This window comes from Desmodus rotundus, chromosome 2 (genome assembly GCF_022682495.2).
Source record: "Desmodus rotundus isolate HL8 chromosome 2, HLdesRot8A.1, whole genome shotgun sequence".
NCBI lineage: Eukaryota > Metazoa > Chordata > Mammalia > Chiroptera > Phyllostomidae > Desmodus > Desmodus rotundus.
Genome location: NC_071388.1, coordinates 41927196 through 41939825, shown reverse-complemented (window position 1 = coordinate 41939825; position 12630 = coordinate 41927196). Strand labels below are relative to the sequence as shown.

General features: G+C 40.2%; 1 protein-coding gene across 1 annotated transcript in view; it reads right to left on the bottom strand.

Annotated features, from left to right (window-relative positions):
• The window catches only part of ATP11B (ATPase phospholipid transporting 11B (putative)), a 103722-nt gene extending 91336 nt beyond the window's left edge, over positions 1–12386 (bottom strand). The window contains exon 1 of the mRNA XM_024563976.4: positions 12078–12386. Within this exon, the coding sequence (XP_024419744.2) occupies positions 12078–12104 (27 nt within the window). The 5' untranslated portion in view covers positions 12105–12386. The remainder of the gene's footprint in view (positions 1–12077) is intronic.
• Between the last annotated feature and the right edge of the window lie 244 nt (positions 12387–12630).

The following is a 12630-nucleotide window of genomic DNA, read 5'->3' as shown; positions in this document are numbered from 1 at the left end:
AATAATAATGTGTTAATATTGGTTCATTAGTGTAACAAACATAGCACAGTAACTTAAGATGTTAACAAGGAGAGAAACTGTGTAAGGGGAATGTACAAGAATTCTGTTACCATCTTTGCAACTTTTCTGTAAATCGAAAACTAGAAAGTTTATTTTTAAAAAATTGTGTAAAGACAGTCCTCAAAAACAAGGACATCATAAATTTAAACAAACACACACACACACAAATATGTGTTTTACATACACTGACCTAGTTTTTCTCATTTTGTTGTAGGGCATTAAAAACGATCTCAATCTCAATCCGTTAGGGAGCCCATGGTCTAGGACAGCGATTTTCAACTTTTCATCTCCTGGCACACACAAACGAACACAATTCTGCAGCACGTCAAAAAATACATTATAGTTTTTGCTTATCTGACAAAAAAACAGGTATAGTTTCAATTCATTCACACAGAATGTCTATTGTGCTGACTGTTGTCGGTTTTTTAATTTAATAATCTAACTGAAAAAAGGAGGTCAGTGCCCCTGACTAATAGTCAGATATTGCATGTTTTAAAAATTCTTGCAGCATACTGATTAAAATTGCTGGTCTAGGGAGACTATAAACTGTAAAAATTCTTAAAAGTATCTCTGATTATTTAAGAATTTGAACTTCCACTGCCTCCTAATGAATTCCCAAGTTTCTTTGTTTTTAATTCTGCAAAGATATGTTGGACAGAAAGCTGACCAACACTGACAGGTCAGCAATGCATCAGTGCCCTTTAATGTGGTATATAGAGTTGGATCCACAAAATCTGAGGGTCACTTGCATACGTGAGTTCAGAGGCAAGTTCCTTCACAACATTTAAATTTCAATAGGAAAACACGAAGTTAGAGAACTACTTCCCTGTCTTTCAATAGCAAAGAGTCAAGAACCTCCTCACATCTTTGTTAAGAGTTTTTCGGAACTTCCATATTAAAGAGCATAGTGGAGAACTCAGACAAGCAAGAATATCTATGTTCTCTTCATAGTTTAGGAGATGCAAGAGTGAAAAAATAATTTCCTAGGTAACGTGATTAAGTCCAGAACTCGAGCTTCATCTGCCAGTTGCGCTCATTGCAAAGGACTCTTCAAAGTGAAATCTCAGAATACCAACATGCAGCACGAGCATTCATTAATAAAAACGGACTCAATATGATGATGCACTGTACCAGGTTTAAGTAAAAATATTTGACCATTCTGAAATATCAAGGCACTTAGTATGTCATTTGTTACATTATCTGACAATTTAATTTTTTAATTCAGTATATAAATACCGGTAGGCACTATGTGCTAGGTAATATGCTTGGTACTGTGGAAATACCAAAATGAGAACTCAGGGCCCTTCTTCGACTAAAACCTCATCTTTAAAAAGTACAGCCTCTTAATAAGTACAAAATGAAACTATCAACAAAATGAAAGTAAAATGAGTTAAATTTTGACTGAAACAAGTCATTATGAAGCAGGGTGCAGCCAAGAGGAGGGCCCCAAGAAGGGATTTGTAATGGGGTCCAGAACTCAAAGTGTCCAGGAAATATTAGAAAAATATATAGGATGTCCTCACCCCCACAAGCCTGAGCAGGGGTAAAGGGACACATGGAACAGGGCCATTCAGAGCTGTTTTGGGTAGCAAGAGCTTTGCAGCTAACACCTGGCAGTCATTTAACATATCTATAACCTTTAACTGGTTTCATGGATGTGTTAAATAGCTGTGGCCATGCTTTGAGCCAGGGGGATGGGATCAAATTCCACCCAAGATGGGACTGGGAAGCAACTCCCCCTGGTTACAGGGCCTGTGTGAGAGCTTGGAGATGATTGGCTCCATGCCATGGGGCCACACCTGCCCGGACTTACTATGGCAGCCCAGTAAAGCTGGAAGAATATGGGGATGCTGGCAGGTGTAACTGATTGTAGGAGGAGTCGGAAATGGGGCTGCAAAGGAAGATGGGCGCTGGGATTTAAACCTAGGCGCGGCAGCCATAAAGAGGGAGAACCACGACGTTCTGAAGCAAGTAGACAGGTAGAGGTCCACACGGTTCTGAGGAGAAAGGGAGAGGACCACGGGGTTCTGAAGGAGAGTAGAGAGGACCACGTGGTTTTGGAGTGCTTCTTTTTGCCACACGGCTTAGGCAGCAGGAGAGACTTTGCAGCCATAGAGAAAGGGGAGAAAGGACTCTTGCTGCTGGGCCATGAGAAGGTGCCACACGGCTTTGGATTAACTGGAGATCGCAGCAGCCACACAGCTGATGGTGCCGGGAGCCTGAACCACATGGACTTCTACTTCCTTTCCTGAGACACGGGTACCCCGGGCTGGGCACAGGGAGAGGGAAGGACTGTGCATCTGTGGGTATTCTAAAGGACTTTAGTATCTTATTGAAGACATTAAGCCATTACTCTAAGTCTGTGTAACTTTTAAATAAACAATTCCTTTCCTTTTCATCAGTCTCTGGCACTGAGAGACGTCTTTCCTCTGGCGGCGGGCATTGCGAACCTAGCAGGTGGGCGTGGGGGGGAGGAACCTCCAGAGACAGAAAGGGGGGATCCTTTCTGTAATAATTTATCGTAAACCACCCCCCGGCCTGCTCTGTAACAGTTTTTGGCAACCACGAAGGGACAATAATTGCCCGTGGCAGACCGACCCCCTCAGGTGTGAGAGAGTGAGACTTCGGAATTTTCCCAGTCTCTGAGAGTTTCTCTGCACCCCTCCTGAGGGCATCGGCCGCCTAATCACGCCCGGAAAGGTAAAAAGGAAATGATACAGAGCAGGGACGTGAAAATGGTTTGGTTGAAAACTTGTTTCTGAGCATTGCTTTGGAATAATGGAGTTGTGGATAATGGTTTGGTTGGTATGCTGCTCCCAGTTAGTGTGCTGCTTCCAGGCTGCCCCTGGCTGCTCACTCACAGGTTCAGTGAGCCCAGGTGGCGCTAAGGGAACCTGTGCTCAGGTGTGGGGAGGAAGCAACCCCTATGCTCTGTAAGCCGAACCTGCATGAGCGTTGGGGATTGCATAGCAAGCCATGTGGGTGCGTCACCATTTTGGGTAAAACGGAGGATGAGCCACCCCCCGGCCTGCTCTATAACAATTAGATAACTCACTCATTTTCTTACAGATAAATTATCGAACACATTCTTCTGAATAAAGAGTTGAGGTATGGCATAATTTCACTACTGTACAGATGTTCTAAAAATATATATATAAATGGACAACTATCCTATCTCTTTTAAGCATTTCCAACTTCTATTTCATCACAAACTTCTCAAACTCTAAAATAATTTGGTGGCTCCTAAGGTTCAAGATGAAGAAAAAAATTTTAAACTTTCAAAAAATTTGCCATGCGGCTCAAAATGAACTCAAATGTATTGCATTTTATGTTAGGTAACATTCTTCAGAGGCGATATACATTAAGGTATAAGCATGGCCTAACTTATTCTGGTACCTAAAATAGTATGTCAACTTGAAAATGGCCAAAGAACTCTTACTCACCCTTCTCCATTTCCTCTACATACCTGTCACCCCTGTCTCCAGTGTACCACTGCAGCCTAGAAAGTGCTTCCCCCGACCCCTTCCGCAGTCTCACCTCACTCTCGGGCAGACTGAAAGTGGCAGGACTGGGAAAGAGAGAGACACACAGGGAAAACTGCTGTAACTGCTAAACTCCCTGAAAAAAACCTCTCTGGATCAAGTCCTGTCTGGGGCATTAAGTAGTTACTGACCTTAGAAAAGTCCATACTCTGAACTCTTCCTTTACTTCACAAAAGCAGAGATGGATAAAATCTTTTTTTTTTCCTTCAATGAGAAGACTTAGCTAGCTTAATATGATCATTTCTGATAATCATTCCAGACCCAGAGTCCCAAAGGCTCTTCCCCTTTGGGACTGATTTGTCTCTTCCCCTTTGGGACTCTGGGTCTGGAAATAGGCAGCCTGAAGTTCAACTCCCATGGCATAATAAGGATTAATAAATAGCACCCGCTTTGTACCTGGGTCCTAGAGTCAGGTTCAGTTGAAATGAGGCTGGAAAAAAGTTGTGTACCTTTAAATATACATAAAACCTAAGAGACAATAGAATGTTATTTTAAAAAGAACATAGTGAGACAAATCAGGCAGATACACAACAATAACAGGTAGAAATGAAAGAGGTCCAATAATAAATTCTGGAACTGAGAACAGTCATTTAAATAAAAAATATAGAAGACAGGATGAGCTCTAGACTGGAGGCCAGGTGAGACAGTTACTGGACTGGAAGTAAGGACTAAGAAATTCACACTGGAAGCAGCACATCATAAAAATAAATGGAAAATATGGAAAAGAAATTCAGAGCCATCAAGGACCAATTAATGTGAAGTAGAGTTCCAGATGAGAAAATTAAAGGCTGAGAAGCAATATTTAAAGAAAAAAAGGGGCTGAAAATTTTCTGAACTGTAGAAATAAGAGCCTTCAGATTGAAAACACAATTGCAGAGCAGAAAAAACAAAAATAATATAAAAAAAATGATGATACAACACAGTAAAGTTGCAAAACATGGGCAGAGAAAAACTTAAAAACAATGTAAAAAAGATTATCAACAAAATAATGACAATTAGGTTAAAAGTGTATTTTTACACTAGCAATACTAAATTCCAGAAAACAATGTAATAAGTAGTATCTTCAAATGCTGAGTGAAAGTAATTGTTAATCTAGAATTCTTCGGTATCTACCTAAATTAGTATCCAATTATAATTGTGAAATAGACATTTTAAGTCACAAAACCTAAGAGAGTTTACCACCCATTAACCCTTGCTTTAAAGAAAAAAAAGTAAATCTAGAGGGAGGAGATGGTATGCAGGAAACAATGGTGAATAAAAGAAATCACTAAATACTGGTAATAAGTCAAACAGAGTAAGTGTTAAAAAAGTTAGATAATGTTTTGAGTTTAAAAAGAAGTAGAACCACAACACACACTATGGGAGAAAGTATTTGCAAATCATGTATCTGATAAGGGTATTATATCCAGAACATACAAAAAACTCTTACAACTCAGTTGTTTTTTAATTGGCAAAAAGATCTGAATAGACATTTCTCCAAAAAAGATACACAAACTGTTCAAAGGAACATGAAATGATGTTTGAAATCATTAGTCATTAGGGGAATGTAAATCCAAACCACAAATTCACACTCACTATAATGGCTATAATCAAAAGATAGACAAAAGCAAGTGTTAATAAGGGTAAGAAGAATCCTCATACATTGCTGGAATGTAAAATGGTGCAGCCACTTTGGAAAACAATTAGGCAATTCCTCACAAAGTCAAAAATAGAATTAACACATAATGCAGTAGTTCTACTCCTTACATATGCAACCCAACAGAAATGAAAATAAACATTCACACAAAAACTTGCTCATGAATAGTCAAAAGTGTTATTTATAATAGTCAAAAGGTAGAAACAAATTAAATATCCATTAATGGATAAATGAATAAACAACATGTGGTATATCCACACAATGGAATATTATCTGACAATAAAAACAATTACTGATACAGGCTATAACATGGATGAGCCTTGAAAACATGCCAGATGAAAAAGGCAGTCACGAAATACCACATATTTTGGTGCAATTTATAGGAAATGTCCAGAGTAAAAAGAAAGATTTGTGTAGAAATAAGAGCCAGAGGTTTGGGGGCATGGAGAGTGGGTCGAAAGTCTCTTTCAGAGAGTATAAAAATGTTCTAAAATCAGAGTGTGGCAATGGCTGCACAACTCTATGTATATGCTAAAAAACCTGAATTGAATACTTTAAATGGGTAAATTGTATGATATGTGAAATATATTTCAATAAAACTGGTAAAAGAAAAAAACAACCGAAGTATTATATAACAGTAATGTGATGTTGAGAGAGGACGTATTAGCCTTAAAATCTTTTAACCTCCTTTATTATTTATAGGTGAATAAAGATACTCAATATACAGGCACAGCTGGAAAATAAAGGATGAAAATACAATCCATATCTTCTACATCATCAAAGGGGAAAACACGAATAGAAGAAACTTAACAAATTCAATGCAAGGTCAGTCAAAACGCTAGATGTGCAACAGAATTAAACGAATTGATTATAAGTAAGTAGCATATGGAAGAGTAAAGATGCAATGCAATTCTGTTTGGGGGGGAGGATTTGGGGGTTCTACCCAGCCAGTTATAAAGACATCACAAATATCCTACAATTAAGGCAGTGTATTACTGGTGCACCAATAGATCAACGATGAACGAAACAGAACAGAGGACCTAGAAAGAAATCAAGATATGTGAAAGAGAATGCTGGTTTATGACAGAGAAGGCAAACAACACAGATAGGTGGTGAAAGATGGCTCATTCAATAAACACCACTGGGAAGAAGAACTTTTCATATTGAATAAAATAAATTACCTACTTTATCCCATATACAAAAATCCATTTCAAATATGTTAAGGACCTAAATGTTGAAAAATTAAATTTTAAGATAATTTGCAGAAAACATTAAAAAACAGCTTTCTGATCCTGGCATAGGAATTTCTAAATTAATAAAAAGCAGAAATCATTTGCCTAATACATTTACTTACAAATAAGTTTTAAATTTCTGTATCAAAAAAGACACTATCGACAAAGTTAAATACAAGGGACAGACTGGAAGAAGATATTTACAACATACACAGCAATTAACATCCAGACTACAGAGGAACTAATAAGGGAAAGACAAACTACCCAATAGAAAAACGGGTAATCTATTCACAGGAATGAAATACAGCACACCCGAATCTCACTAGCAATCAGAAAGATGCAAATTAGAAAAAGTGAGATACAAATTACACCCATCAGATCGGTAAATTTTTTCAGGTCTGACAGTATGAAGTGTTGACCAGGATATAGAGAAAGAGGAACTCTCATGTTTTGGAAAATAATTTGGCAATATCTAGTAACAGTCAGCATGTCTATACACCATGACCCAGCAATTCTACTTCTAAGTATTTCAATTTTAAGAAACCATAAATGTAAATAAGAACAGTCACTGCAACACTTTTGTAATAGGAAAAAATGACAACAATGCAAATATCTTATTATTAGAGAAGAAGAGACCTCTAGACGACTGGCTAGGACAGGACCTCATTTTGGTAATTCCAGTGCCTAGCAACAAGCTATTACAGAGTAAGTGCTTAGCAAATGTTTGAGTGAATGAATGAATGAATAAATGAAAAAGAAATGGTGTCACCTAAAAGTGGATGCAGAGTTGAGAAACAGCTTTTGTTATACAGAGAACTAAAACAAATGGACCAAAATCATGGTCTTCATGGGATAAATGAGATGAATGAGAAAATTATAGAATATATTAAATAGTTGTAAGTGCTAAGATAAATAAAAGGCAGGGAAGGGGGATAGGAAAGACTTGGGGAGGGTTCAATTTTATACTGAATGTCCAGAAAAGAACTCGCCTGTAACAACTGAATAAAGACATGAAGGGGAGTAAAGGAGCCAGCAGGTAACTGGAGGAAGAACACTGCAGGCAGAAGTAACAGCCAGGGCAATGATCCTGAGATGTAAGTACTGTAGGCCTGGCATTTCTGATGAATTACAAGAGGGCCAGTGTGGATAAAGCAAAGTGAGTGAAGAGTGATGAGAAATGAGAAGTGGTTTGGGGAAGAAAGTATACAGATCAAACACAGACTTTGGTTTTCACTCTGAGCAAGAAGGCAAGTCCTCAGGTTGTAAACACGGGAATTCCATGATCTAACCTGTGTTTTAATAAGATCACTCTGCCTATGTTGAAACGGGCTCAAGGGATAGAAGGGGCATTTAATAACAATAATGGCAGTCATAAGGGTCTTTAAAGATCTGGTCAAGCTCCCTACTTCAGTGCTGCTGGGACACTTGGGATTCCTCTACTGCTTGACCCTCCCTAATCAAATGAAAAATTGGGTGTCTATGAGTATATGTCTGAACATAGAGATAGAAGAAGCAAATATCCAAAGATCTAGGGTCTTATATGTTAACTCCTTTGGGTAAAACCAAAATAATACCACCACCACATGCCTCTGCTTCCCTTTCCTACTCTTCATTCCTTGAGCGAAAGGCAAACAGAAAGGCAAAGAATGCAGGTACTTCCAAACTGATGCTGAAATAAATCTGACACTCATTCATTTATTCAACCAATGTTTGGTATGTGAGTACTTACAATGGGCCAACTGCTGTCTCGAGAGCAAGAGATGTAAAGATAAACAAGATAAGGCCGCTGCCCTTAGATACTTAGTCTAGTCTAGTGAGTGAGATATCTAGACTTATGTGTTATAGAGAAACACATCAGCACCAGCAGAAATATAACATGAACCAAATGCAAGCCACACTTGTAATTTTAAAATTTCTAGCAATCACATTTTTTAAAAGTAAAAGGAAACACGTAAAATTAATTGTAATAATATTTTACTTTACCCAATATATCCAGAATGTCATTTTAACAGGTAATACAAAAAATTGAGATAGTTTACATTCTTTTTTCATACCGTTTTTGAAATACTGCATGCATTTTATACTTAAGAACATCTCAATTTGAACTGGCCACACTTCAAGGGTATTGGACAGCACAGGGTATTTTTTAGAAAACTGCAAAGAATCTGACACTTTCAGGTACAGGACGAAATAAAATAGTCGAGAGGCTTGCACATGTTCACAGGTTAAAGGGAAAGAATGAGAGAGCAAACATACTAGTATTGATACTTGATGAAGACTGTGGAGAACAGATTAGTAGCCCAGGTGGTAGGTAGTTTAAAAAAGAGGACTGTCACACCTTCCTTTGTGACAGGTGGCAAGGGAAGAATGTAGTACAATTACAGACCTGTCTGGTGATGGAAGTGGTGAGAGAACAGACAGTTGAGAGAGTTTAAGAGCTTCCCATTTTCCTCAGCGAACCAGGAACAATCTTACCAGCCCTTCCACCACTGCCAATACAAATCTGAAGAGACTACATTTTCGGAAAAATTTAAGAAATGATATCTTACCATAACAACATGAAGTTGTATTTTTTTTAAATTACAGCAATTTTATAGCTTTCTTCTGTATTGGTCAACTTTGAATTTCGTCACTGTATCTCTGAACACAGAAGCAATACCACAGCATTCATTCTTTCTTTCTTCACTTATACATTTATTCAGCAAACATGTACCCAACGTCTACTCTATATCAATACTATGTGAGACACTGAGCATAAAACGATGAATAAGGCCCTCACTGACCTACATTTACCTCCTCAGTATTTAGCATATTATAATGTCTGCACACAGGAAGTGCTTTAAAAACAGAGTTACATTGCCTTATAAATATTACGTATCAGCTAAAATATGCATTGGGAAAGACTTTCCTTTAAAAGTCTCGAATAGTGCTGTCCAGTAGAATTTCCTGTGATAATGAAAATGTTCCACTTTCAGCAGTCCAATACGGTATAGCTAATAGTCATATGAATTTTTAATTTATTTAGAATTTTCACTTTAATAGCAAATATGGTTAATAAGTACCATAGACAACTAAACATTAGAATACAGTGAATAGCAAATGACATTTCCACTAATATAATGAAGGTGCTGTCATCTGAGTTAACACACATAATATGCTGCTAGAAATGAGTACACTATGAATAATTTGCTAATTGTACCAAAAGACATTAAGAAAATTTTCTTAGTGTCAAGTAATTTCAGCATTGTGAGCCAAAAAAAAAAAAAAAAGAACTGAAGAGAAAAAAAGGGTATTCCAATCTTTTCTTTCCACTCCACTTCCCCAAGAGGTGGGTGGGGAATCAACCTTGTGACAACCTCCTGATTTTCCTCATTGAGTCTAGCTAGTAAAAACTGTGTGGAAATAAGGAGTCAAACACTTTCTGTAATTGCGGAGAAATTACTAGGGCATATCAGTTATTTCTGTAATAAAAAGACTATAAATTTTGGGGGCAAGACAGCATAAATTGTTGAAAATCAGGATTCATACAATGAGTAAAGTGTGTTTAGAACTCCAAAAACCTATCCTTGTGATTTGCATATTAATCTTCCCAATTCTGTCCCATTTATTGCAATTTTTTAATGAACCTCTTACTAAAAGACATGGATGGCTCAATCCATTGAGCAAATGGAAGTATAATCTGAACTAGACTTAGAGTAATTCCTGGTGGAGTAACTGGAATAGCTGCTTATGACTGGGATAGTAAAATATACTTTCATTACTCTGCATGTCCATTATCGCTAATGTATAATTTAAGTGAACGTACAAAGTTAATCAGAGGTACAAAGTCCTACCTTGGCACAGGTCTGATTACATACTTAGAAGATCTGATAACTTAAAAACAAAACCAGTGAGGTGAGCAACTAAATGCCAGAGATAGCATTTTCTACGCACAGCAACTTGTTCAACTTGTTCACCACGCAGTAAGGCAACTGTCTTATAAATTAACCATACAACTCCCCACCCTTCCTTTCAGTTGCATTCATTTGAAGCCATTTTAAAAAAACACTGCCAGAATGCCTGTCTTGAAGATGAGCGGGTTACACAAACAAGATTTAATTCAGGTTAACAAAAATACTTAACACTGAGAAGTGGTGTCTTAATCTACTGGGAAAAGTATCTAAGAGAACCACTTTAAAATGATCTGCCTACCAGACAAAAACACCATTAGGTAAATAAGCCTTCTATACATGAAGATTGGCAAATCAAAAGCATGAGATCAAACCTGTAAAAATTAACTCCAAGTTACTGTGCTATGGCTTCCTGCAACACAGTGCATCTCACCACAATATGGTATTACAATATCATTAGCTTGGTTTCCTAATGAGGCATATATCTGGAATATCTGAATTCACAATTAGCTAAAAATAGAAAGCCAACATTTGTTTGAGGGAGTGGCAGGCAGTTTTAGCTTTATATGTATATATACATATATATTTTTAGAAAATGCGAAATGACTTAACAGAAGGCTAGATCTGAAACAGCATACTTCTTGGTCTAAGTGTTAAAATGCTGTTCTAGAGCAGGGAGTTATCAATGTTTTAGTCTCACAAAAATCGCTTTCGTTTCACTGCCTTTTGAATGAATAAATGAAACCACTTAATTGTAGAAGCATTTAACCACTGAGATCTAGAAATTAAGCAGCAACCAGTAACAGACCTCATTATCGAGACAAGGTAAGGCTTCTTCAGCCAGGAGCAACTTTTGTCCTAATTTGTCACTGTTGCTTTAGTGTTGTAGTTGCCAGGAAGTAGGAAAGATTTTTTTCCTGTCTGAATTCTAAGAAAGGTGGCGTTTTTGACATGCCTTAAATCACCTTCTTCTAAGATTTCTCTCTCTAACCCCACCCCCGGCCCAGATGTATCCCAATGGTCCCAAACCTGTCTCACTCAAACTGCCTTCAGGAGAAAGCGGGGGAAAAGTAAGGTCTACATTCCAAAAGTTTAACTTGGGGTGGGGTGAGGACAAGGTAGGAATACGTAGTCCGACAAAACTATCCTACTTATCTTTTCCGAAACCAAACGGGGTGTTGGAATACTTTCTGTCCCTTACCCAGGCCTTGGGTAACACTTCTTCCGTGGTGAGGAGTTAGACTAGACAAGGAGTCCTCCTTCTATATAATCAACGCCACACGGAGCCGTGACATTAATTGCGAACAGGGACGAGAGGGGACCTAAACGCAAATCCTCCCCCTCCCCTGCACTCAGACGCGTTCCAAATTGCTAGAGACAGGAAACGCTAGCCTCTTTTCTTTTCCTTTCCGTTCTCTCACCCAGTTTGCTCAGGAAGAACAACGCTTCTGCCTGCGGCCGCCTCGGAGACAGGAGGAACCGACAAGCGTGGGCAGGAAGCGGCCACTCCAGCCGCCAGCTGCCGGCCTCGGAGCCCCGGCTTGGAGGCGAGACACGCGCCGGGGCTGCGCAGGCTTTCTCGGGCTCCGGCCCCGCGCCAGCCTCCGCTGAGGCCTAGCCTGCCGCCCGCGCCCCGGCCTCGCGGCTCCCTCCCCGCCACCTGGGCCCGAGGGGCCCCGCGGGGGTGACCGGGAGGTGGCACGAGGGAGGTACGTACCAGCTGCTGCCGGACCCAGCGCCACATGCCCCCGCCGTTGCCGTCCAGGTCCCGCAGGACGCGGGGACCAAGGACCTGTAGGTGGAGGCCGACGAGCCAGAGGGGGAAGCGCGAGAGCCCCTCCGGCTGAAGTTCCGCTCGCTGCTCCCGCTGCCGCCACTTCACTCCCCGCGCCGGGGCCCCATCCCGCCTCTCCGCTCCGAGGTCTTACGGGCGCAAGCTGGGCGCCGCTTCCGCCCGGCACAGCTGAACCTGCCGCCTCGCTGCTTTCATTCTTGACCGTTGTCACCCAAATCACCGCCACAACCCCACCCCCTCCCTGCCCAGCCCAACCTGGGCCCTCCCCCGGCGCCCCGGCCCGCCCCCGGACGTGACGACAGGGACTGCTCGGGCCCCGGGACCTGGTGGGCCGCGTTGCCCACTAGTGCTGGGCTCAGCTGTGTGGGCGGTGCCAGGGGGTGGGCGTGGAAAGGGGCGGGTTCTCGCACGCAGTTTCTATCCTGAACCCCGTTCCCCTCCTTTCAGCAGTAGGATTAAGTCTCCTCGGTGGGTC